Below are 27,939 nucleotides of genomic sequence, written 5' to 3'. Positions count from 1 at the left end.
GGAGAAGCTTTTCCTGTGTGCTGGCTTCACTTCATTTTTGAGCAGCTGCTATGACTAAAGCCACTGTTTGCTGAGCAGGTGAGAGCTCCTTCTGGCTCTGCTCTTCCCCCTTCCTTCCCCATCTCTGGGCACCCAGAACTTCAGAGAAAGAGAGAGGAGGGTCACAGCTGCTTCAGGATACACTGCAGACTTTTTTTTCCTGGGGACTGACTTTGACTGCAAGGAGAGAGTCTGCTCTTCCCCAGAGAGAAGGTTCCATCCTGCCCCCAGGTGAGTCACAAGGCTGGCACCTCTTCCTGCCTCTTGTCTCTGCCTCATTGGGAAAAGAGTGTGAACTGACCTCACGGCCAGCTGAGGTGCAACACTGCCACCTACTTTCCGTAAATATAATTGTGCCAGGAAGAAACTACTGTTTTGGTTTTACACTAACAGTTGTGTTGGTGCTGGGGTAGTAGTTTGCTCTGGTCTGTTTATAGTTATATATATAGCTATATAAATAGTAGTCAAGAACAGTTATCCTTCTAATATACATTTTCTAATTAAAGTTCTTTTAAATTTAGTAAGTGGTTATTGAGGAGGAATCCCCTCCTCTAGTCTTGGTAAACACTTAAACTAGGACACAAAATAAACAGACAGTATGCTGATAATGGCCAAAAGGTTGTTCATCAACAGGTAACCAGAAGAATATTCAGAATTATAAAAATGGTAAATTTGTACCACATTCACACTATAATTTGCAGTGAAAAGTGATTTATTGAAAGTATTTAATTTTAAATCTTCCAACAGTTCACAGTGAATGGAAATATGTTGCGAGCGTACAGAAAATTTTTGTTGTTTTATAGTTGGAAAAAATGTCAGTGATCAAGATGGCCTGTTATTAATGTATAAAAACTAAAGGCCTACATTTTGAGATTTGCTTTATCTGAAACATGAGATGCAAAGTGTATCAGTGAGCCTAGCAAACGGGTTGTCAGCTATATAGATTTTGATGTTTTTCTTTTTTACAGATTCTAGATTTATAACAAAAGTTAAAGTCTCCAGTAATGCTTGTCTTCTGTTATACCTCTAATACATTTAGGTTAAATCCTATTAGCTACTAACATGGAAAAAAAATGAGGCAAAAAACTCACATAAAGAACACTGATAGTCAGTATAGAAAACAACATTGTTAGGAATTAATTACAGCACATTCAAGTGAGATGGTTAGGCTGATCACTTGGGGAAGGTGATGCAAACTGCAAACATACCTTTTATTCTGCTGGTAACTTAGTCCACTGAACTATTTTCCTATTCACTGCTCACAACTCTTACCCTTGTGGGAAAAACATGACCCAATGTTCACTGTGGCTGCCACCAATTTAATTTAACATTTATACACTGATAAGAAGAAACACAACATTTTAGCAGTGAATGGACTCCACAGAAGATTCATTGTTTTGTTAGACCATAACCATTTCTTATTCAGTGCTTGAAGTGCAGATCGAAATCCATTACAGATAACGACTGCACTCATCTTACAATCTTACATCTGCCTTTAAAGAGAAATGCTTGCTGCCTATGCAAAAGAAATAAAATCTCTTTCCTGGGATATTTGTACCATAATCATTTAGTAGTAATTTCAATGCATCCACTGGAAACAAAACAAACACAAAAAATCCCCCTGAGGCTAATGGATACAAGATCTTGTGAACAGCACTCAAGAAATCCTGACTATTTTCAGGATTCTGTAGTCTAAAAAGGTAAAATAATTGTATGCACAGATTTTCTCAGTGCCCATGAGGCACCAGTCTGTATTAAAATATACATTTTAAGATTCAAATCATGTAACATCACCATTCTGTTATTTGGGGAATGCTATAATGAAAGCTATAGAACAAAAGTCATCCATGAAAAAATAGTTCAATTCAACATTTTTAAAGCAAACTCAATTTTAACACAGGACAGACCCTCCAAATTCTGATATTGACTAAAATAAAGAAGGTTACTCTTCAAATTTTGCACAACAATTTAGAGCCCTTATTTTCATTCTCCCATTCCAGTGACATTGGACATTGCGATGCAGAACCAGATGACACACACTTATTTTCAATCCTGCACTTTGTCCATTGCTGTGAAGAACAGGCAGATAGCAGCTGTGATGAACACATGCACTCCCTCATAAAGTAGTTTTGGTGAGAAGACGCTCCATATGAACAGGTGGTAACGCAGACCTGTTATCAAAACAACGTAGACGGCAACTGGAATGGAACGTATTAGAGCATAGCAGAAACAGCCGTGACCCACTGCTGCTGAATTCCTGGTAACAAAAACAGAGCAGTTTATTCTCAGCAAGCTTAGTAAAGACATTGGAGTTCCTCCACTCTTTAATATTATTTCATAACACGAGGAAAACTCACAGATCTCTACTTTGTGTTAGAGAGCTGATTACTGATGCAATGATAACTAATAATGTAACTAATAAAACTTGTTCTTATCACCTCTATATATCTGTAACATGTAAGTATGTGAGGTGTAAGCATAAAAACTGTCATTGGAATAAAGGCACCCAGTAGTATACCTCACACTTAGATGGTTCTATGCTTTAATATATTTTAATTGTTAAAAGTCTTAGGCAGTTTCAAGATAGCTTTGTCCCTGTTGGTCTTCCAGTGCCTTTCCACAGAATCTGAATGATAAGAGGAAGAGAAGAAAGACTTCAGTTCTCTTCACAAAGCTTCCTAGCCTGTTCAATGGATCATCAGATGGAGTTTGTTCACCCCTTGTGAAGAGCATAAAACTTGCCTGAGTGCACTGCTGCCCATATCTGGTAATATTGTACAAAACAACATAAAAATATTGTTACTGAAAGGCTTTGCAGAGGTAGTTAACACAACATTCTCCAGAGAATACCATATCCTTAGGCTTACGGGAACAATACGGTGCATTCCTGTCACAGCCACTTTAGCTCAGTTAGGTCCAATGTATCACAAGAAATGTCTGCCCCATATGTAACCTACATGGCCCAAATCTGCTACATTGATGTGTTCTGGTGGGTGACAAGAATCAGATGAAAATGAAAGAAAAAGGGGTTTATGCACTTTGATTGTTCTCCCTCTCCTGAGGTGCCAACTTAAAGTAACAATGTGGGGTTGGCACCCGCCCAGCTTCTCCTGACCAAATCTGCAGAGACTAATTCATACCGAATTCATATGTTTACCTGCTCACACAAAAGGAAGGAATAAAGCTATTTCCCTGGAATAATAAGGAGAACACTTTCCTCTCCCCATCAAAATATTTTACATCATCAGTTCCCAAAAGGATACATTGGCAAAAGACAGAAATGTTTTACACTGAAACCCTGATCTGAGAATCTGTTCTGCTCCTCCCAGTTTTTAATTCTGATCTTGTTCCAAGTAATGAAAATTTAACATGACTAGCACTTTTGTGAGATGTAAATTAGTCACTTATGACTAAGTAAGCTACAGAATGCCATATTTTACATAAACCATTAACCTTCTTATTCTTTAAATGAAAATAAGTAGGATACAGCCATGTTTTCCAGTGAAGTCAAGATCAAAATTCCCAAGGCTTTCAGTGGAAGGAAGAACAGGTCATGAAAGCCAAGCTGAAAAATCAGCTAGGAACAGCAGGCATGAATGACTGCATACATTCAGTTCACAGAAAACTATTTCCCTTGCTGCTTAGTCAAGGAAACTGTGCCTTGGGAGTGAACTAGGCTGCTCCTTCATTCTGCATAACTAACTCAGTCTTCAGTGAGCTTGTGTAAATAACCAGCTTTACATTTAACAATCAATTTTGTTGACAAAGATTTAACAAATTGCAGTTCGCTCAGTCTTAGCTGTTTTCATGCTGATATGAGAAAACCAGTATTTGCAGTAAAAATATTAGTCTTTAGATGACACAACTGAACAGATAGAGGAAATGGCTTTTGAGTCAGATAGGCAAACAGAGAATTTTAAAACCATTTTCTAGAGTTAAAAAATGCACTTAATAGACCACCTAGATCAAGCTATCAACGCTGGTGGCTATCACATTTATTAAGCTCAATAATGGGATTTTAAAGGAAACACTAAAAGCGAGAAGTGAGCGTCCACAGACTTACACATCCAGGTCTTTCAAGAACCCTGTATTTCTAAATTAAATTTCAGTTCTTGTATTTTTCCTAGTTTGTGCTCACTTAACAATACATTTAGTGCATTATTGTGAGAAATCTTCTAATCATAAATCAATAGTGTAAAAAATTTTCAAAATTGCTATTTTTAATTATGAAGAAACTGTCCAGAAGTTATTTTAAATTGATTCTCTCCATGAGTTCACTTCTTTGACTCAAAAATTAGGTAAACATAATATTTTAGATACTTCATTTTGTACTAAAAGGAAACACATAGTGATCATTACTAGTAACAAATTTTGTAGTTTCATATTCTGATTACTGGCAAAGAATCCCCAAGCCAATGATACAATTCTTTGTGTATTCTGGTATGATAAAAATAGTGGACTCTTTTCTGCTTATATAATACATTTACTTCAAAATGGTCTCAGCTCTCACTCCACCTCTCAAAAAATCACAGACATCTACCTGCAGAGGGAAATCCAGTTTCACAGTATAATGCAGTGGTGCAATTTAGAGAAGGCAAAAAAAGCACACTGTATCCACAAAGTTTAACTGCTAGTGGGGTTCAATAGCAAAATAATTTGGTTTATTTTGGAGCTGCTGAAAGGGTTCACATGTGTGCTGTTGTGGAAACAGCACTGGAATGACCGAGCAAAGCCAGTTAGACCTACTTGGCTGTTCTGACACTGAGGCAACAACTTAGTTCTTTACGAACATTACCATAGTTTCTTCTTGCCCCAGCCAGGGACAAAATTTGCTGAACACCTAAGAGTATGACTTTGTGGAACAGGCTGCTATCGATAACATTACCATGACAATACAGCTAGTTCAGCTGGTTCCCCAGTTATTCTGAAAGAAGTCACCAGAAGAACACAGAATGCTGGCTGTGGCATGCCACTCATGTATCCTACTGTTTATGATCTGTATCAGCGAGTAATGAACAACCTTGCAACATCTCCATGCTGTTTCAATGAAAATAATGGAAGATCACAGGACAAATCTAAGGCATCAATCTTTAACTACTCCATACTGAACAGTCTCTTCAGAAATTAATGCCTTTCCTTATTTAAAGGAGAAGAGCACAGGGAGACATAAACTGTACACACTACGCCCATGTTCTGACAAAACCAGCCTGACATTAAGACCTTCCCACAAAGCAGCAGCAAAAAAGGGAATACTCAGCCTCTAACCCTGAGCTCATTTAGCAAGTTAGCTTATGAGGACTTGAATGAGAAATCTGTATGTGTCAAAGATGACAAAGCATATCCAAACTTCATGCAAGATGCATTAAAAAGCAATGCCTTTGGAAACTTCTGAAGCAAAACCCACTAGATTCACATCCTTAAACATGCCATATATAGACTGAAAACACTAAGTATGGTCTAGAGCACATACTGGTTTTCGACAAGAATCATCTCTTCAAACTGAGTATTTAATACATAGAAAAATTCGGCCAAGAAATGACGCTATTAATAAGTTTTCTGCTTCTTTGGATATCCTAAATCCTAATTCCAATGTTTTGTCAACAATCTTTCACCTCTCAATCTATCTCTAAGGTGCCATTAAAATGGGTAATATAAGGCTTGCAAAATGAAAAAATGATGGTGTCAAAAAACTCTCCACAAACCCAAAGCAAACTTTTCTTGTGAAAATATAACTCCCAGTTATACAGAATACTTCACAGATGACAGCAACAAGTTTTGTAGTTTAAAAATCAAGCAAAAGAACTCCACAGACATTACAGAATTCCAATCCTTGTCCCAACCCCCCAGATCAAACAAGCGTTTTAGAAACATGCTAGTATATGAGCAAGGAATACCCTAGTTTGTCATTTTTCTAGGATTGGAGAAGGAGTATCATTTCTGGAGGGTTTCAGTATGAAATACGCTGAATCCTTTCAACAAAATCTATCCTCCAGCATTTCTGCCCTTCCATCTCCTTTTCTCCATCTTAGTATCACTGTCTAGATTATCTCTTATTAGAGATACTGAATTTGCCTATTTTAAGGCAATTTTTACTATATTAACATAGTTAACTGAATTAAGCAACACTTTTCTTTCTAGGCATTCTGCACTTTCAGTTGGTAAAATATCCCTGTTTAGTACTTTCTGAAAAATAGTTGGCATTTTGTTAATCTGTCCTGTGTATACTAATGAACTGTTGCACTCAGAAACAAATACTGTAGCACTCCAAGTGTCAGCAACATCTTAGAGTATCTGCAATCTGCATGAAATTTCTCTTATCAAAGCAAATATCAATCAGTTTAGCAGCAAGCACAAATTCATTATATTGCTCCCACATGTCCCACTCTCACCTACTATAATTGCTACAAGGCTATTTTAGACTATAGCACACAATCCTGCATTGTCAGGGAAAACGCTATGTTTTTAGCAGTTCCAAAGGAACCAAGAGTCCTTTGGAAATTTGCATGATTAACTCTGGTACAGACTACCAATCAGGGTAACATTAATTCTATAAAGTCACAATTTTTGTTGCTAAACACCATCAGTAGACAGATGTAAAAATGGGTGGTTGCCAGCAAGCTAAAACAGCTATCAAGTACATTCTACTGCCATGGAAATTATGGAACTTGGGGATGATTACTGATTTTCCTGTGCATTCTCTTTCCCAGTAAGAAAGGCAGAAAAGCTACAATTACCCAAGCAAGGTCAAGTGTCTGTGGCAGTAAGGTACAGGGGACTGTAGCACATATGGATTGCAATATAGGGTTCAGCAGGTTCTCATAAAAATTTAGATGTAAAAGGCTGTTAAGTCCTGAAGCTTCAATTCTCCTCATTTCAGCATCAAGAGCAGAAAAAATAGAATAGTGTCTATAGTTTGTCCTGTTTTCACTGCTGGCATAATCAGTTGTGCTGTGAGCTTCCTGTCTGCAAAGTGTCAGCCAGACACAGCAGGTGACTCTTCCCAACGGCACCCACTACTAGCTCTCCTGCTTAGAACAGAACTCTATCTAAAACACAGGGCATAAACTGATTGCTGTTCAGATTCCTTTTTCTCATATCTAGCCAGCCTAGACCTCCGAAAATCTGCATACAGATTTATAGATTTATATTACACTGCAGCAATCCAGTTAATCCTGACATTGGGCTAGAAGGTCTGAACAGCACTCTGAATGGCTACTATGATAATTTAATTGCTGAAGTAAGAAATCAACTGTACCCTTACTAAAGGCTTCTAAAACTCTGGGTAACATAACTAGAAAGACTAGACCAATTCATTCCCTGCCTGTGCCAGGTTCCTCAAATACTGATCCTGTGGCAATCAATTTAAAAAATAGTGGAAACTCTCTGGTTTTCAGTTTCACTTGATCAGTCTTCACCTTCCCTTACAGAAATGAGAAAGCACTTTAGAAGCTCAAATATCTGAGTCCTTTTCAGGACTGCAAACAAAGAGACAACTAAACTGCACTCCAGGCAACAAGGTTATGCAATCTCCAGATTTCTTCACAAGAAGCTACTCCTTTTCTGTAGATACCATTGATTCAGGTAAACAACTTTCTCCATGTAAGCTAGGATGGCTATTGCTGAGTTCCAGCCATTCTTCAAACACAGGATGAAATCCCAAGTGCTATGCTTGAAATGTTTTTCCTCACTATTTCTGTGATGACCCATGCTGGTATATATGTAGTGACTGTTCCTGCCTGTTACCATGGCTTCAAGCATTCCCGAAAGTCTCTTCTCAGGTTATCCTTAGCATGTGCTATTTCATTCAGGTCCAAAGAAAAAAAAAGTAAAATCAGTCTATTCCTGTTGATACTGGCCCAGAGTTTAACGCAACAAGATATAACGAAATCACCAAAATTCCTAACAAGCAAAACACAAGCTGTAAGTATTTCAAAGCCCAGCATTAGTCCATTTTCTGCAAGTATTCTTCCAAAATTCAATTAACAAGGCTTCCGGTAGAAAAAAATCTGAACCATTTTACATTGGCATCATACATGCAAGGAATAACAATGGAATTTAGAGCTTGATTTTCTGTTAAGATGCATCTGTAGGCTTTCTTGTCCATCTCAGTAAACATTTATTCTTCATCATCTTAGCTAAAGGTGTAAAGAAAAATTGCAGCCAACAATTGCTCTTGACAAGCAGGGTCTGAAGAAATTTAACAGACTGTTATCAAGTTATTCAGTTAAATTCAAACTTAACAGTTTAAAATGTACCAGTCTAATAGGACATGTTGACAGTGAAAAGAAATATTCTAGAAAGCTGAAGCACCAATTATTCAAATATGGGTAGGAAACTGGCCAATCAGGCCACAAAAAATGATGATCAATGTTTTTCACTCAGGCTGGCAGCCAATCACAAACAGGGTTCCTCAGTGGTTAATACTGAGCCCCAAAACTGTTCAGCATTTTCATAAATTACCTAGATAGTAGGACTGAAAGCACTCTCACCAACGTGCTGATGACACTAATCTGAGTGGTGACACTGTGGTGGACACATCCAAAGGGAGAGCCACCTTACATCTCCAGTGATATCTGGACAGGCTGGAGGAGTGGGTTAGCAAGACCTATATGAACTTGAACAAACACAAGTTAAACAAAGTCTTGCACCTGACTCAGAACAACCAAAGGGCCCAGTACAGGCTATGACCCATGTACCTGGGGAACAGTGTTGTTGCAGGTGACTGGGTGGGTGTTGGTCAACAACAGGCCAAAAATTAATCAGAAGAGCACCACTGCAGCAACAGGTGAATCAGTCCTGGGCTGCATTCTCAGGGGCATTACTAGCAGGGAGGGATGTGATCATCCAACTCCACTCAGTGCTTGTCAGGCCATACCTGTAGTACAATGTTCAGTTCTGGTCTCCACCACTCCAAAAAGACATGGACAGACTGGACAGGATCTGAAGGAGGACTGGAGAGGATCAAAGGGCTCTGCAAGGTAAGACTGTAGGAGTTAGGTCTCGTGTCCATGGAGAAGGCTCAGGGAGACCTGACCACTACATTCCAACACTTAAGTACTTAAAGGTGGCTACAAAAAGGATGGAGGTGCTCTCTTCACCATACAGTAAGTACATGGAGAAGACAAGAGGCAATGAGTACAAGTTGCACCAGGAGAGTTACATCTCAGTTTAAGAAAGACATGTTGTACAGTGAGAATAATCAATCAATCACGGAAACAATCTTCCCAGGAATGTGGTCGACTCCCCATCACTGCAGATTTTCAATATGGAACTGGAGAGGATGCTAGGTGACCTCATGGAGGCTCCCCTTTCACATAAAAGGTTGAACCACATGATCTTTTGAGGTGTTTCTAACCTGGGTTGTTCTATGGTTCTATGAAGGCTCACTTTTCTTCACTGAGAGCAAAGCCAATTATTTCTTGTATTTTTCAATTACAGTAACTGTTTTTAAACTTGTCACAACTAAAATAATAGCTCTCTCCGCAAATTACTCCTGCCACTTCAAAAACACAAATATTCAAGAAGGATTTGTGAACTTCAACAAAAGGTGTGAGAAGACAGAAAAATTCTAGATAAATGTAGAAGAACAATATGTCATGTTCAGTCCTATCCACAGCTACCAGAACCAAGGAGTCAGTTATGTTGGCCACAGAACAGAAGAGGACAGAAAACTAACTGTGACAAAGTAAAAAAACTGTAAGAACAGGTCAAGGTCATTAACAGCAAAAAGTACAGATTACATCTAGAAACACTTCTACCATAAAGAAGGATATAAGCAAAAGTCTATAAATATGGTCCTCTTTCTGGCAGTGTTCCTCTGAATGACTGCTTCTGCTTGAGTAGCAACACAAACCACTGAGAGGCCAGCATCATCAAGCAGCTTTTACTAATTTAAGAGACAAAGTAAAGCTTATACTATACTCCTATCTGTTTCAGAATTCAGAGGAAGGAATATCTGATATACTGAAGAGAAGGGGGGAATAATTTCTTTAGTGCACTGTGTATACTTCATGCATGGCATCAGAATACTGCCCTCAACTTTCTCACAACTTTTTCCGGCACGAGGCACAGCAGATTGATCTTCAGAGACTCTTTGTTCCTTGTGGTGCAATGAGATGTCTTCTGGGACTATAAAGTCCTTACAAAAGCTCTTACTAAGCCCAAGTATCATACACCCTTTTTACTTTGGCACGTTTATAGGCATGTTGGACTTACAAATAATTTGCATTAAGCTGAATTATTAAAAAGAACAATACTCAACATTAGCATAGGGACTGTAGAGGTCCATACACCTTCTCTTGAAAACAAAATGGATTACAGCAAGACCTGTAAATCCACACCCTAGAACCTCTGCAAAGGATGAGACAATGCTAATACCATGAAGCATAAAAGGAACAGTGAACAAAAATGGTTTTGTCTTGGTAAGAAATAAAGTGCAAGACCAACTTGATTTTTGAGGAAGATACCTTGCTATAGTAGCTGCAGACCTTCTTACTCACTGGACTCAAGCAGACAAGGCAGACAAACCAGCACAGGATTTTTTATGCCATACGTTTGGTGATACTGTAATGGTAATCTTGGCTCTAACACAGCAAATGTAAACAGACAGGATCCAGCTTTCAGAAGATTGCATATGTTACTTTGCACTTTGAGTATGTTCAGCAGGGCCAAGAAACTGAAAAGACAGCTCTGAGGAAAATGTGGACATCACCTGTTAGAGAGAGGGAGAGAAAGGAAAGGAGGGCAAAAACAAGAAAAGGGGAGAGCTTGAGAGCAGAACGGGGAGAGAGAGTGGGAAACAGAGACATCAGAGTGCAGGAGTGGAAGAGCAAGAGAGAGAGAAAGCAGAATGAGAGGAAGAAAATAAGCAGAAGTATTGGGGCACATTCGGGGTCACCATTTATTGGGGTCCCCTTATCCCGAGTAAGGGGGCAGCGTGAATGACAGTCAGAAGAGCTCAGGCACAGCAGGCATCAGAAGGCTGATCAGAAGACTTACAAGAGTTGATTCAAGATAGTTTCACAGACAGTTTCCTCATAGCTCATAGATCATAGTAGTAGTAGTAGTAGTTATAGAAGTAATATTAGTAGATCTTATATTCTCTTTTACATCCTCTCACATCCAACATGTCATGACATTATTGACTAGCCCATTCACCTCACATTCACCAAAGCATCTCATTGGTCACAGGACCCCACACACATTCCAGGTAGCTCTCTTCCCTTTAAAGGAGAACTCTAAACTGCTTTCCTTAAGGGATGCACTCACAGTGACCCCTAGACAGAAGATGAAGGGAGTGTGAGTGAGGAGATATGGATACAGAGAACAAATGTAGAGGCAAGAGGAAATAACAGAAAGGTGAAGACCCAAAAACAAAGGCTAAAGAAGGAGGCAAACAAAGGGAAAGAAGTACACATAGGGGAAAGAGAGAGCAGGGCAGGAAAGAGATAAAAGATGGAAGGCTTTATGGAGAGACTGTGAGAGCCAAGTATTGAAAAGAGAAGACAGAGAGAAGGGTCTGGAGTGAAAAATGGGGGGAAAGGGCAAGGGGGTGACAGGAAAGGGAAAAGGCAAAAGGGGACGGTCGAAAGAGAGCCTTCAAAGAGACTGAGAGAAAAGTAAAGAGAGAGATAAAGAAAGACTGACAAAAAAAGCAAGGAAAAGGGAAATGGGGGAAAAGAAGGGCGAGAGAAGAAATAAGAGAAGGAGGAGAAGGTGGAAGACACAAAAGGAAGACAAACAATGAGGACAGAGGATGAGGTACAAAGAAGGAAGAGAATGGGAGAAACTAAGTTTGATAGAGAAAGGCAGAAGAGAGGGGGAAGTGAGGAAAAAAGCAATACAATGAGAGAAAGAGGACAGAAAGGAGAAAGAGGACAAGAAGGAGACAGCAAGAGGACTGGAAGGAAGAGGGAGGGAGGGAGGGAGGGAGGGAGGGAGGGAGGGAGGGAGGGAGGGAGGGAGGGAGGGAGGGAGGGAGGGAGGGAGGGAGGGAGGGAGGGAGGGAGGGAGGGAGGAAGGGAGGAAGGGAGGAAGGGAGGAAGGAAGGAAGGAAGGAAGGAAGGAAGGAAGGAAGGAAGGAAGGAAGGAAGGAAGGAAGGAAGGAAGGAAGGAAGGAAGGAAGGAAGGAAGGAAGGAAGGAAGGAAGGAAGGAAGGAAGGAAGGAAGGAAGGAAGGAAGGAAGGAAGGAAGGAAGGAAGGAAGGAAGGAAGGAAGGAAGGAAGGAAGGAAGGAAGGAAGGAAGGAAGGAAGGAAGGAAGGAAGGAAGGAAGGAAGGAAGGAAGGAAGGAAGGAAGGAAGGAAGGAAGGAAGGAAGGAAGGAAGGAAGGAAAAGAGAGAGGAGCAAGAGGGAGAGAGAAAGAGGGGAAGGCAGAAAAACAAAAATTGGCACAAGAGGGAGTTGAGGTGGAGGCATGCTGAGATCAAAAGAAGCACAGACTAAGGGGGAAAAAGGGGAGAGATAGAAAGGCAGCGAGAGAGAGAGAGAGAGAGAGGGAGGGAGAGGGAGAGAGAGAGAGGCAAGGAAGAGAATGGATGGTAGCGCTGTGTGTAGTGTGATGTTGGGAGAGATGATGAGTGGGTAGAGGGGGTGTGAGAAAGATGAGGGGATCAAGGGGAAAGGAGGAGCAAACATGGGATTGAACAAGAGGGCAGTGAAGAGGAAGATGCAAAGATGGAGTAGCACAGTAATTGCAGAAGGAAAGAGCAAGCAAGGCAACAAGATATGCAAAGAAAACAGGACTACTGAGAGTGCCAGTGACTTGGAAAGGAGCATGTGGGATAGACGGAGTGACTGAGAGGCAAAGAAATATAAACAGAAGCAGAGCGAGGAAAGCAGAATGTGATTAAAAGAAAAAAGAGCAGATAGAAAAGAGTGAGAAGGGAATAAAATGAGTCAGGCAGAAGGAAAGAAAAGCAAAGGTAAGGCAGGAAGCAAGAAGGAAAGAAGAGTGAGAGGGAAAGGGCAAAGCATAAGCAGAGATTGACAGGGAATGAACAAGAGAGAAGGACGCGGAAGCAAAGAGGCAGCAGGTTAAGACAATGAGCATGACATGAGGTAAAGAAGAAAAATTGCAAGAGAGAGAGACAAAAACGCCCAGGACAGAAAGAAATAACACGCAAGACAGAATGTGGTCAGGAGAGAGGGAAAGCCCTCACATGCAAGAAAGAGGGAAAGAACATGACAGAAAGAAGGAAGAGCACAACAGAGAGGGAGCACAAGGAAAAAGAGGGAAATGACATGTAAGAGAAAAGGACAGAATGCATGTGTGAGAGATAAGCACCTGAAATTAAGGAAAAGAATACACAAGAGAGTGAAACTACAACGTCTATGAGGAAAGCAGACAGATGAGAGAGAAAACGTTAAAGACAGAGTTTGTATGAGAGAGGGAGCAAGCATGCGAACCTGCAAGTGTGTACAGGAGGTAAACATGAGATGTCGAGAAAGCCTGACACAGAGAAAGCGTGTAAGATAGGAAGCGAAAGTGAGATTGTTAACAGAAGAAACAGCAAGGTAGACAAAGTAAAAATGAGAAAAGCACATGTAAGATGTGTGAAGTGCAGGGGAAAGTGAAGACATTGCAAGAAAATGGACCAAGGAAAAAGGGGAGGCATGAAGAGATAGCAATTGTGATAAGGAATGTGACAGAGAAAAGGGTAAATGTGCCTAAGAGAACGAAGGAAGAAAGAGCAGGAAAGTGCATCAGTGAGAGAGAGAGGGGTGGTGAAAGGGAGAGGATGTGTGCTGTGTGCCAGAAAGGGAGGGAGATGTCACCCATTAAAGCAACAGTGCATGACAGAGAAGTGGTTGGAAGAGAGAGAGGGGGAAAGAGAAATCAAGGAATTACTGGAAAGTGTGAAGAGTGTCCGAGTGAGGAACAGATGTACAGAACAGAGTTAAAGCACATATGGGAGGGGAGGGAACCTTACACAATAGGGAGGAAGATAAAGCATGCAAAAAGGAGTGAAACAGGGTGAGAGAGATGTTCGACCAAAAAGGAAATAATTTGAGAGGGGAAGTAGGCACAAGAGGGGAACATATCTTGAACGAGAGAGACTGAGAGAGCATGAAAGTGATAAACATTCACATCAGAGACAAGGAACGCTTGAGCAAACAAAAGGCAAAGCATGTATGAGAAAGTGAAAGAGTGTATCAGAGAGAGAATGCGCATGATAGAGCAGGACACTGACTGAAGAGAAAGCACCTGAGAGATGTATCAAAAGTATGAAAGATGAAAAACGTCAGAGAAAAAGAGGGAAAGCATACCAAAAACAGAAACTGAAAGTGAATGGGGAAGGTGTGCGCATATGGGGAAGGGAGGAAGGGAATGTGCACATGAGAGAGGAAAGGTGCAACAGAAAGAATGAAAAGGTGTCAGAAAGGGGAAAATAGATAGGAAAATCTGAGAGAGGGCATATATGTGCATGTAGGAACAATCAATACAGGGAAAGTGAAAGGCTGTGAGAATGAGAAAGTGTGCAAGATTGGAAGAACACATGCAGAGGAGGGGGAAGGCACTACAGAAAGAAAAGCATGCATGCAAGAGAAGGAAAATGAACAGGAGGAAACAAATGGTAAATTGAGAGGAAAACAGAGAGGGGAAGCACACACAACAAGAAATGTACATGGATGAGCAAGGAAAACTGCACTAGACAAATGACAAAACACATGCAACAAAGTAAGAGCACATATGAGATGGAGAGCATTCTAGAAATTGAAAGCATTAACTAAAAGTGTGAAAATGGAAAGGGATGGAATGTGTAAAAGAGGGACAGAAAGCACGAGCAAAAGAGCAGAAGAGAAGTGAAAGACCAAGTGAAGGAAGGGCAAAGAGAGAGGCAGTGTACATGAAGGCAGAACAAGCAAAAGAGATTGGGAGACTGTTCAACAAAAACTGAATGTGATAAAGGGAAAGCATTAAAGACAGTGAAGTATAAAAGAGAAATGAAATGTGTGAGAGAGACCTCACAAGAAAAGGAAAAAAAAATGTAAGGAGTGCAGTAAGGATAGGGAAAAGCATATGCAGAAGTGTAGAAGCCAAGGAAACCATGCTAGGCAGGGAAGCCCTGCGGGTAAAGTGTGAGAAAGCAAGCAAGAGAGAGAGGGAAGTGTGTGAAAAAGAAAAGGAGGGAGAGATAGGGGGAGCCAAAGGGACAGTGAGGGTGGGAGGAAGGGAGAGCCAGACAGGGTGAAGGAAGTGCAAGGGAGAGAGAGATTGAGAGATTGAGAGAGAGAGAGAAGAGAGAACTAATGGGGGAAGAGCATGTGAGACTGACAGACCCTGTGTATGACAGCGAGTGCATAGGTATGTGAGAAGCAAAGAGAGGAAGGAAGCAAGAAAGGAAGTGCTGGAGAGAATTTTAGAGGGAAAGTAAGGGGGCAGCAAGATGAATATATGGAGGAGAGGAATGCAGAGTGAGAGGTAACTACTAAGTAGACAGTGAGATGAAAGCTAGTAAGTGAAAGACAGGAAAAGCACCAGCAAGAGTGACAGAATGTGCAGGGGGTAAAGCAAAAGTGAGAGACAGTGAGGCATAAAAGTGAGGGAGAGAACTACAAGAAGTGACGTGAGAAAGCATGATAGTGGGAAGAGCATAGGGAAGATGGAGGAAACCAGGAGTGCGTGTGAGAGAGGAAAGGAAATCAAGAGGAAGAGAAAGGAAGATGGGACAATGAGAGATCAAAAGGGACAGTGTGAGAAAGAGGGAGGAAACCAACAGCAGGAGTAGAATAAGTGCAAGAGAGAACTGTGTGCCTTGTACAACAATACAAGAAAGGGGGGCAGCAGAAGAGCAAAGTAACAAAGAAAGGGCAAGGGTGTGCAAGAGAATGATGACAACACAATCGAGTGAAGACACACAAGAGAGATACAGAAAGCAAGAGAAGGGGTCAGAGTCCATTCAAGAGAGAGAACATGAACATCCAAGACAGCAGTAGAGCCATATGACAGAGTGAAACATACAGTGAGAGACATAAAGCTATAGAAGTGTAGCAATCAGGATAAGGACAGAGAGCAATAAAGAGGGAAATAGCAAGCTAGAGGGGGAAAGCTTTAGCCAGAGATTGAAAGCACAAGTGAAAGGCAAAGTAAATGCAAGAAAGAGGAAAAATGTAAGAAAGGTGGGAAAGCATAAGAGAGGAGGTTACTGACAAAGACATTACATGACTTAAAAAGGGAAACAGTAAAGCACAAGGGAAAGGAAATGCATGCAAGGGAAGGAAACCATGACAGAGTGAGCACAAAGTGCACGTCCAAGACAAAAAACACATACTAGATGGTCAAACTGCGTGACAGCAGGAGGGAAGATGTGTGTGAGAGAGGGAACATGAGGCGGAGATGGGAAAAGCACAAAGTTAGGGGAGCATGACATCGGCAAATGATATTAAGTTCAGGGAAAGCACAAGACAGAGAGAGGCATAGCAAGTGAGTGGGAGGCAAATCATGTGCTTCTGGGAAAGTGTGTGAGGAAGAGGAGGCAAGTGACAGAGGGTGGGAGCTGAAGAAGGAGAGAAGTAGGGGGGAACTGAGGACAATATGAAGAGGGAATGAGATGAAAGGGGGAAAGCTAGAGAAAAAGAAAGCGAGCAGGACAGAGCCAATAATCATAGCAGAACGGAGAAGGAAGAATGGCACTAGATGAGACAAAAAACATGAGTGACACTGAAAGTGCAAACAGGCAGCGTAATTGTGTGAGATAGAAAGCATGGAAGAGAGGGAGAAGGACAGAAATGGAAAGTAGTAAGACACATGAGAGAGTGCAAGAGAATCTGAGTAGTGAGCACACATGGGAGATAATGCAAGTATGACAGGCAGAATTCATGTGAGAGAGGAAGTACGTGAGAGAAAGAAAGAAGAATGCATACAAGAGGGAGGCTGTTGAAACAGAAGGCTCAAGATGCATCACAAAGAGGTAAAGGGCACAACAGAAGGAGGAAAAGGGTGCAGGAAGCCTGCGAAAGGCAAAGAGTGAGAGAAAAAGTAGAAGTGCAGAAAAGGAAAAGAGGAAAAGCATCAGAAAGTCAAAGCAAACAGGGAGAGCAGGAGGTGGAAGGAGAAAAAGCCCAAGTAAACATGCAAGCAAGAGGAAAACTGCAATCAAAAGAGAGGAGAACTGCGTGAGAGACAGACGAAGCACATGAGAGAAGGAAAATGCCAGAGGAAAAGTTAAGAACAGAAAAGGAAGCACCTGAGAAAGCATAAACACACAGGACAGCAAAGGCACAAGAAAAATGGCAAGTGAGTGAGGCAAAATAAGAGGGAAAACACGAGGGAGGTAAGGTATGTTTGAGAAAGAAGATAGAGAGGTGTGACCTGTGAGAGAGAGACATGCAGATGGAATGGCAGAGACATGTGAGGTATGCCAGTGGGAGAGGGAATGCATGTGGGACAGGGAAGGGAGAGAAGGCATGGGGAGGGAAAGGGAGAAAGGTGGAGAGCACTAGTGGGGAAGAAGGCACCAGAGAGAGGGTGGCCAGGGATAGCACAAGAGAGGGAAGAAAAACCCACCTAAGACACTGAAAGCAGAGGCAAGAGGGAAATTACATCAGGAAAGCAGAAGCAAGCAGGAAATCACATCAGAGAGAAGGTAAGTATGCCAGAGAGTGTAACTGCATATGAGAGAGGCAAACCAAATCCCCAAGAGCAAGCAAACATGTGAATGAGGCAAAGCATGAGAACGAGATAGGCAAAGTGCATACAAGAGATGAAGCACGTCAGATGGGGTGATCAAGACAGGGGCATTGCTTGAGAGAGAAACACAGAGGGGAAAGGGGAGAGCAAGCACATCAGAGAGAGAGGAAAAGCATGGCTGAGGCAATAGGAAAACGAGAGAGACAAAGAGGGAGGAATAACAAGGGGAACACAATACTTATGGAGCAATAGGGGTAGAAAGCAGTAAGAACAGAGATTGCAAGCGACAAAGACTGCAAGCATGAGCAACGGTGAAAATGCATGTACCAAAGTACAAAAATGTGTCCTAGATGGAAAAGTACACAAAGGGGATGAAAGAGAGAAGTGGGAGTGGCGAGAAGGAAGTGCAAAAGAAAGTAACAGCAGTCAAGAGGGAAAGCATCCAAAAGAAGGAAGGACATGACAGAAGCAGTGTGAGAAAGGCAAAGAAAGTAAAGAAGAACAAAGAGCACATGAGAGAGGAAAAGTGAAATGGAAAAATGTCTGAGAAAGAGTTAAAGCAAGGAGGGTGAAGAGAGATACAGAGTGGAGAGATGGGAGTGTCCAAGGAATGATAGATGAGGAGGAAGGGAGAGGAGGAAGAGGGAACAAGAGATTGAGAATGGAAAATGCAAGAAAGAAGGGAATTGAGAAAAACTAATTTGGGGAGAGAGGGATAGCAGGAAAGAAGGTAGGGAAGCACCAAGACACAAAGCATGAGGGAGGGAAGGTACCAGCAGGAGAAAAAGGGATTGTGCTAAAGAAAGCATGTTGGGGAGAGGGAAGGGAGAGGCAGAGGGAGAGGGAGAGAGAAGGATCAGGAAGTGCAAAATAAAGAAAAGCTCATGCAAGGCTGGGAAACTACAGTGAGATGCAAAGTGCATGTGACCGGGAAAGGGCACCTGAGAGAGATGAGGCTAAGAGAGAAGAAAGCATCTGAATTTGAGAAACTATGGAAAGGAGAGGGAAGGGAAAGAAACTATGCCAGAGAAAAAAGATTATATGCAAAAGGCATCTCAGAGGGAGAGAGGGCAAATGAAGGGGCAAGTAAGAAGAAGTGAAAATAAAAGGAAAATAAACTGAGATGGGAGAGAGAAAAAGACAGTGTGAGCGTGAAAGGCACAAGCAAGAGAGATACATGGATAGCAAGGGTTAGCAAGGGTAGCAGAAGAAAGGGCGGAAAATCACAAAGTACAGGAAGCATGAACAAAAGGAAAACCGAAAGGAGGAAATATGAAAATTGTGCAATGGGAAGAAAGCACGCAGGATGAGGAAAGAGAAAGTGGGAATGTAAGGCAGAGAAGGAAAAAGCACAAGATTGAAAAAACCAGAAGAGAACAAAGAAAGACAAAGCACATGAGATAATAAAGGATAGCATAAGAGAGTGCCAAAGTGTGTGTAAGGAAGCAAAATGCATCCAAGAGACGGGGATAGTGTGGGGCATGCTGTGCATTAGAGGGAGGGATAAAGAACCACAGAGAGAGGAAGGCATGAGAGAGGGACTGAAAACATAAATGAGATAAAGTACACACAACAAAGGACATGTTTCAGAGATGGACAAATATGCAAGGGATGGATAAAATATAAGACTGAGGAGAAGAGCAACAGAGAAAGAGGGAAAGAAAGAGAAAGAGGGAAAGCAAGAGCAAAGGACAATATGAGAGAGGGACAACAACAGACAGCATGGAATAGCACAAGCAAAAGAAAGTGCAAGTAGAAAAGTGCTTTCAAAATAGGAAAAGAGGAAAAATTCAAAAGTGGGAACATGTTAGAGAAAGAGGAAGAACCTATCAGAGAGAGAAAGAAAGCATATGTGAAAAAGAAGGGGAAATTGGGGCAAAGAGAGAAAAACACATAGAGATGGTGAGAGCAAGAAAAATAGAGAACAATGGGAAGACAGCAGAGAGAAAATGTGGAGAACACAGAAGAAACAGAAAATAGAAAATAAATATTCAAAAGCATAGATGCTCACAAGAATGTAAGAGATATGGAAAGCAAGAGAGGCAATGCATGTGTGTGAGGCAATATACGTCAAAGAGAGCAGATGCGTTTAAGGCTGTAGGAGAGTGGAAGGGTCTGTGAAAGAGGTGGCCGATCAGAATGGGAGGGAAAGCATATCTACACAAGGAAAACAGGATTTCTGTGAGGGGATGGGGAACACGGCCAAGAGGTTGGGAATTGGGAAAGGTTGGGAGGCCAGAGGGAATGGAGACAATGAAAAAGTACACTGCCATGAGAGAAAGCATATCTAAGGGAATGAGACAAATGGAAGGGCAGAGACAGGGAGTCCAGAGAAAGCCCAAGGCAAGCAAAGACAAAGAGGAAGAAGCTAAACAAATAGAAGAAACATAAAAGTGGGAGAGGGGGGTAATTTGTGAGGTGGGGCGAGAGACAGCATGTCTAAAACAAAGTCCAAGAGATGGGAGATAGAAAGGGGGAGAGAGAGTGGGATGCTGAGAGCAAGAAGGAGGGAGGGGGAGTAACAGAGAAATAGCAAGCAGTGAAAGGAAAGCACAAGTAAGGTACTGAAAGCATGAGGGAAAGTAATTGCAAGAATGTATCAAGAGGTGGGAAAGCACATGAGGAATGGAGAAAATACAAGAAGCAAAGCAAGGGATAATGCAAAAAGGCAAGCACAAGAGAAAACAAACCATGAGAGAAGCAAAGTAAGTGAGGGAGAGAGATAAAACATATCCAGAAGAGAAGGAAAGCAGGGGAGCAGGGACACAACTGAGAGAGGACAAGCACATCTCATGGAGAGGGAAAGATAGGAGACAGAGCAGAAGAAATGGAGGTAGCAAAGGAGAGAAGCCAGAGTGAGACAGACTGAGAGGGGGAGAGAGGTGAGAAAAAAGATATTGAGAATGAGATCAAAAGTTCAAGAGGGAAAGAAATGGTTGCGGGGTGTGATTGAGAGAGAGGGATAGTGAGCAGAAGAGAGAAGTATAGTGAGACAGAGAATAGGACAGCAAGTGAGACAAGGAGAATAGACAGAAAGCTTGAGGGAGACACGTGCTAAGAGAGAAAAACTGAGAAATGGAAATGCAGAAGTGGTCAGGAAAGAATGACAGACACAGAAGCAAGACAGGAGAATAAAGTGCCTAAATTTACACATCAACATCAAAGCATGTAAGACAAGCAAAATGCATATAAGAGGGGGAGAGAAGCAAAGCATGCACACGAGAGGTAAAGCTCACATGCACAAGAGGTAAAGCATGAGCACAAAAGGTTGAGAAGAGAGAGGGAAAGAGAGAGAGCATGTGTTCACACGAAACAGAGAGAAAGGTGAAGTATATCCACATGAGAGGCAAGGCACAAGGGAGTGGCAGAACACATAAAAGAGTAAAGCCCACATGAAAGGCAAAGTGTGTGAGACAGAGACAACATGCACATAAAGAAGACCTAAGAGGGGAAGTGTGCAAGAGGGGGAAAATATGTACAAGGGGAACCACACAAGTGAAGGGAAGTACACACAAGAGGCAAAGGGTAAAGCACAAGGGCAAAGTGACAGTATGAGACAGAGAAGTACAGAATTACAAGGAAAAAGGCACATGAGGGAGGCACAGCACAATATATAGGTGAAAGGCAGGAGAGGTGAAACATGCAAGAGAAAGCATGAGAGGGAACATACATGCAAGAGGCAGAACATAGCAAATAATCTAAGTTGGAAAAGATCTTAAGATCTTCATGTACAACCATTAACCCAGCAGTGCCAAGTCCACCCCTAAATGATGTCCCAAAGTGCCAGTTATTCACATCTAAATACCTCCAGGGATGATGACTCAACTGCTTCCCTGGGCAGCTTGTTCCAATGCTCCACAATCATTTCAGTGAAGATTTGTTTTCCTAATATCCAATCTAAACTTCCCTTGGCACAGCTTGAGGTCATTTCCTTTTGCCCTATCACTTGATATTTGGGACAGACTGCCACCTTGCTAACCCTTCTCTGGTATTTGTAGAGAATGACAGCCTCTTTTGCTCCAGGCTAAACAACCCCATTCTCTCAGCTGCTCCTCATAATGCTTGTGCCCCAGAACCTTCACCATCTTTGTTGCCCTTCTCTGGACACATTCCAGTACTTCACTGTCTTTCTTGCAGGGAGGGGCCCAACAATGAACACAGGATTTGAGGTTTGGCCTCGCCAGTGCTGATTACAGAGGGGCAATCACTGCCCTGGTCCTACTTGCCACACTATTGTTGAAACAGGCCAGGATGTCATTGGCCTTCTTGGCCACCTCACCACACTGATGGCTCCTGACTGTGGACAGGGGTCCTTTTCTGCCGGACAGCTGTCCAGTCACCCTTTCCCCAGCCTGTAACACTACAGAGTTATTCTGGCTGAAGTTTAGGACCTGACATTGACCTTGTTGAACCTCATACAATTGTCTTGGCCCATCAATCCAGCTTCTCCAGATTCCTCTGCAGAGCCTTTCCACCCTCCAGTAGATCAACACTCCCACCCAACTTGGTTGCATCTGCAAACTGACTGAAGATGCACTCAATCCTCTCATACATTGATAAGGATATAGATGAGGGACAGGCAAAGCACATTAGAAAAAGGCAAAGGCTGTCAGGGAAAAGGAGTGCAGAGAGAAAGAGAGGGTAAGCCCCAGCATGGGAGGGAATGTGAGATGGGGAGAGATGTGGGAAGGAACCACAGAGAAGAGGAAGAGAAACAAGGGAAGATAATGACAGAGGGAGGGAGACAGGAGGAGAAGCCACTGTGTGTGAGGTAGGACTCAAGAAAGCTTGAAAAGACAGAGACAGGAAATCCCTAAGGGAGAGAAAACACAAATCAGGTTCAAGACAAGTCAAATGCAAGGTATGGTTGGGAGAAGCTCTACAGATTTAGAGGAAAAGCTATACAGATAGAAGGCGCAGAGAGTGAGTGGGAAGGACAAAGCACAAGAGAGATTCTGCAAGCTTAAGAGAGGGATGCCTGCAAGAAAGTCTGTCAGAGACTAGATAGCATACAGAGGAAAGTAAGAGACAAAGAGGCAAACTGGGAATGAGGGAGGGAAGTGCTAGAGGAAGAAAAGGCTTGTGGGAGAGAAAAGGTAGAAGAGAAGGCCCCAGGTAAAAGATTTAACATGGGACAGAAAGGGAGAGTGCAAGGAATTTGAAAGCATTTGAGTGTGTGTGTGAGCTGGAATAAGAGTGAGACATGGGAAAGAACGCAATAAAGGAGAAAAGCTAGAGAAGTGAAAGGAAGACACAAAAAGGAAAAACAAGTGAGGGAAGGATGCACAAGACAAAGACACGACACCAAATGTGCACAAGAAAGCAAGCACGGGAAAGACAAGCACATTCAAGCGAGAGAGGGAGAGCATTCATGTGTATGTAAGAGGGAGAAACTGCATGTACAAGAAGAGCGCATGCATGAGAGGGAAAGCGTGCAAGAGGGAAGCTGCAAGATAGGAAAACACAAAGGAGGAGAAGAGCACACAAAAGATAGGAGTGTGCCAGCCTGGGGAAGAGCATAAAGGTGAGGGAAGTAGGCAAGAGAGAGAGAGGCACGTGAGAAAAGGTGGAAGTGCATGAGAGAAGGTAGAAGGCTGTATGAGAGGCAGAGAAGTGTGTTAAGAGAAAGTCAAAAGAGCACACAGGGCAGGGAGAATGCACGCACGAGAAGGAGAAAGTATGAGTGGGAGAGGGAGAAAGTGAGCATGAGAGAGGGGAAAAGCATGATGGGGAATCACGAAAGGAGAAGTGTGAGGGAGAGAGTACATGAAGAGGAAAGCACATATGGAAGCACAAGACAGGGAGAAGCACACATGCAAAGGAACAGAAGTATTAAGAGGGACAGAAATGAATTTGGGAGGAACGCACAGGTGTGGGGAAGCCCATGAGAGAGAGGTCAGCAACTGCAAGGAGAGGAAGCACGTCCGTGAGAGACAGGAAGCACACGTGTGAGAGGTGAGAAAAGTCTACACACAAGAGGCAGGGAACATACAAACATGAGGGATGATGAAAGCATAGGCATGAGAGACAGGAAAAGTACACCAGTACATCAGGAGGGCAAGTGTCTGTAACAGCCTAAGAAAGCAAGAGAGAGGAATAGCTGGGGTGGGGGGAGAAGACAGGCGTAGTGCAAAACAGAGACACAGACTTGGATAGCGAGAGAGAAGCATGAACAAAGGTGTAAGAATGCTGTGTAAAATCACATCCAGGTGCCCTAGTTTGGCTGGGACACCTCATGTGCATGAATAAGTATGTACTCTTGTAATTCTATGGTTTCTGTCCTGGTCTCTCTCCTCAGTCTGAATGGAGCAGTCTCGTCACGCTGCAAGTGTGAGAAGGAGAGAGGCAAAGCACATGCAAGTGAGAGGCAAAGTATGAAAAAAGATATAAAGTGTGTCTAAGAGAGAAGGGAAGTTTGGGGCAAGGTAAGTGTGGTGGTGGTGAGGGGATAGCAAGAGAGGGATAGGGAGGATACAAGCAGGGTAAAGAAAGGGTAACTGAGTGAAAGAGAGAAGAGATAGCAAACAAGAGATAATGAAGGATAGTGAGTCAGAAAGAGAGAAGGAAAGCACACAGAAAAGTGTACCTTCATTTTATAGCAGCACCAAGCTTCACAGCCTTTCCTCTACTATCAGTTATTTGGGCTAATCAAAACCTTCTTAAGATGACAGTAACAGACAAACCTAACCCTTTTCACCAGAATTTGCTAAAATTCCATACCCACTGCCTACAGTTCTTGAAAACAACATGTCCCATGGTCACCTGTCATCCTGTAATTCTGACAAAAGTTAGTTTTCCTCTGTTGTATTCGAGTAGCCATGGTTCAGTAACAAGAGGAAGGACTGCTGTTAAGTTTATTTAAAGACACAAAACATAACCAACATTACTTTCAATAATTTTTTCACCTTTTCAGTAGCTTTTCAAGTCCTCCTAGAATCCTGTTAGCAGTTTCTGACTAGACTGTCCTTACTCATTGAGGATACTTTGAGTGCTTACCATTGGATCACAAAATTTCCCCTAAGTTACTCATGCTCAACATCAGTAATGTTGGTACTCTTAAAATACTCAACCAGCTTATGTGTGTATTAACACTTAACGAACTCCTTTTTGTAAGCAGCATTCAGAAACATTAAAGAAGAAGAGGCAATAGGTATGCAGCCTTCAATGGTAGGACAGAGTTACCAGTCCACTCTGACACTTAACACATTAAACCAATTAAAACACAGATGGCAAAGTGCAGGTAATCTGAAAACTATCCTGATGTGTAGCTGAATGCTGTGAACATCACCCACGTAACAATTTTGCTTGGGCAGGAGCTTGAAAACTGAATCCATCTGGAGTGTACTGCACAGTGAGGTCATACAATATAGGTCAGATTGTCCAACAACAAAACCCTTTTCCAGTCACAAGGATCCAAAAATCCAACGTTTGACTTCCCATCAGAGTAACAAAGTAGTCACTGTAAAAACTACCCTTCACATGAACGAGGTGCTCCCTGGAATTTATGCAAGTCACACACAGAACACTCGGTTAAGTTCAGGCATCAGTTTAATCAGTACTCCCTGTCTCTAAAATAGTTTCAAGAGTTATTGCAGTTTCCATGGAGACTGAACTTAAAGAGTTCTTCTTTCTATTTCTGTCTGTGAAAATCCCATCACATTTAAGCTGCCAAGTTTCTCAGGAGAACCTGAAGGATTAAAAGTGGCAGTTATATCCATGTAAGTGTCTATCACATGCCACTTAATTGTTTTGGAAACATATTTACCTTTCCATATGAGGAGAATCACTTACAGTTTCACATGTTTGATCAGATGGAAGCAAGTTATTTAAGGACTTCCAACCACATTTCCACAGCAAATGTATTATCTGAAAACCGCATTATCTTCCACTTCACCTTACCATACTGGCCACATTTATACACAGGCCACATGTACCTAATGCACTTTTCACCTCACATTATGTCTCTCATTGCATCCCCACAGGCAAACTGATCCAGTCCAGGCTAGGAAATGTGGATAGTCAGGTAAACTGAAAACTGTTCAGATGCTGCATGAAGTCTACCTGAAGGCAGTCCCCAGTGATCAACAGGATGGCATACTGGGGCCAGCACTGTTTCATGTCTTCATTAATGATCTGGGTGATGGGGCAGAGTGCCCCCCTCAGCCAGTCTGCACACAACACAACTGGGAGGAGAGGTCTGTGCACAAGGTGGGTCTGCAGATGGTCTGCTGCCACTCAGAGGCATCTCCACAGCCTAGAGAAATGAACTGACAAGAAACTCAAGAAGTTTAACAAAGGGAGATGCCAAATACTGCACCTGGGGAAAAATAAATCTATGCATCAGAACAGGCTGCGAGCTGACCATCTGGAAAGCAGCTTGGCAGAGAACAACATATGTTACTACTGCTGGACAAGCTAAGCTTAAGCAAGCAATGTTTCCATGAAACAACCCAGAGCCGCAGTTCAAAAGTAGAGCTAGTAGGTTGAAGAAAGAGATCTTTCCTCTCTGCTGAGCAGTGGTGAGATCACGTCTGGGGTTCTCAATCCAGTTGTGAGCTCCCCAGTACAAGACAGACACAGGCATACTGATGTAAGTCCACTGAAAGCTCACAGAGATGATTAAGGGATTGGAGCATCTAACACATAATGAGAGGCTGAGAAAGCTGGGATTGTTTAGCTTTCAGTGGAGTAAGCTCAGCAGGGTTCTCACCAACATTCATATATGTCTCATGGGCAGAAGTGAAGAAGGTGTATTCAGACTCTTCTCACTGGTTCTCAATGAAAGGTTGATGGACACAAACTGATACACAACAAATTCCCCTTAAACGCTAATAAACAACTGTTTAACTGCACGTGTTGCCATACACTGGGATAGGTTGATCAAGGAGACCCTGGAGTACCCCTACTTTCTCTGGATGACCCTCCTTTGGACAGAAGGGTTGGACTCCAGACTCAAGCATTTCTGTGGTTTCATAAATGCAAAGTGCAAAAATAGAGAAGAGTATGCATGTGCATTTGCCCCTAGGCAGTGATGACCAGTGAAACTCAGCATCAAAGAACTTGAGCAAGAAGCTCTGGTAAGCCAACACAACTGATGCAGCTATATATTACGTGAGTTCTGCTAAGTGGCTGGAATAAACGAAGATAGCCCTGAAGTCAGGTTTCCCTGTCCAGGTCAACTACCTCAGATGCAACAGCTCTAAAACAGGCTGCAAGATGCTAGGCTCTTTGCTAAGAATGGCACTGCTGAGTGGTTCTGGGCACATCCATTCAGCTAAGACTGTACCAGGATGGGCCAGGAAACCTGACAACATCCTGTGGCAATCCAAGGGGGCCCATTCAGCATACTCCAAAAACTAAGGGCTGCTGGATTCTTTTACATTTTCCTGTCTGGAGGAAGTGGGGAAAGGATCTTCATCTTGCTCTCAGGATCACATTAAAAAGAAAAGTTTGAATTTCACTGACCAAGGCATATTGCTTATAAGACAGTTACTAAGGTTCTATAAAGAACATCCTAAAGCATCTAGCAGGTTTTTCACAAGTCCAGTTTCCCATACATTTAAGAAAACACATGAAGCAGCTGACCCTCTGCCTTCTGCAGTTCTGGCTTTGGTTCCAGTGAATATCAACAAAATAATGAGACAATCATTTAGACAGCAATGGTAAAGCACAAGAGTAAAATAAAAAGCATACAGACCAAGTTCTGAGCAGATTAACATACCAATTTAATCAAGTCCCAACAGCTAGAGATTCCAATTCACTTCTATGCACTGTGGAGGACACAACTTTAGCAGTTGACCCAAATGAACCTTAAAATGGCTACAGACACAAGCTGTTTGATGGAATCTACTTACATAAGTGATGTAGGTATTACAGGCCACAGCTACCCACTTGAGTGCAGGTTAAACCAGCACTGTACCTGACAACACTACTAGCTGACCTTTTAATCTGCAAAAATTCAACCAAGAAAATATCAGAACAACCAACACTACTACAGAGGCATACTATTTGAAACACAATTAAACAGGTACAGATACTCAAAGATTTTATTACAGAAAGTTTTTCATTATTTTGCTAGAAGAGTTTTTGAAAAACATGCTATATGGTGTCATTTTCTCTTCACTGTATGTTAGTGTTCATCACAGTCTGCAGCCTAGGTTTTGAACTACATTAAAAATGCAGCTCTTTAAATTATGAGAACTCTTACTCTTTCTCCCTCGCTCGGAGTCTTCCAAGATCAAGCAAAAAATTCCAAAGCACCTACAGTGTA

At 42.2% G+C, this 27,939-nt stretch overlaps 1 protein-coding gene across 2 annotated transcripts in view; it reads right to left on the bottom strand.

Moving 5' to 3' along the window:
• Positions 1 to 1,146: 1,146 nt before the first annotated feature.
• The window catches only part of PIGG (phosphatidylinositol glycan anchor biosynthesis class G (EMM blood group)), a 90,252-nt gene continuing 63,459 nt past the window's right edge, over positions 1,147 to 27,939 (bottom strand). For both annotated transcript variants that reach the window (XM_071580276.1, XM_071580278.1), the window contains one exon: positions 1,147 to 2,296. In XM_071580276.1, the coding sequence (XP_071436377.1) occupies positions 2,086 to 2,296 (211 nt within the window). In that variant the 3' untranslated portion in view covers positions 1,147 to 2,085. The remainder of the gene's footprint in view (positions 2,297 to 27,939) is intronic.

Source organism: Pithys albifrons, chromosome Z (genome assembly GCF_047495875.1).
Source record: "Pithys albifrons albifrons isolate INPA30051 chromosome Z, PitAlb_v1, whole genome shotgun sequence".
In the NCBI taxonomy this organism is placed as follows: domain Eukaryota; kingdom Metazoa; phylum Chordata; class Aves; order Passeriformes; family Thamnophilidae; genus Pithys; species Pithys albifrons.
The sequence above is the reverse complement of the archived record's forward strand: the minus strand, read 5'-3'. Positions and strand labels throughout refer to the sequence as shown.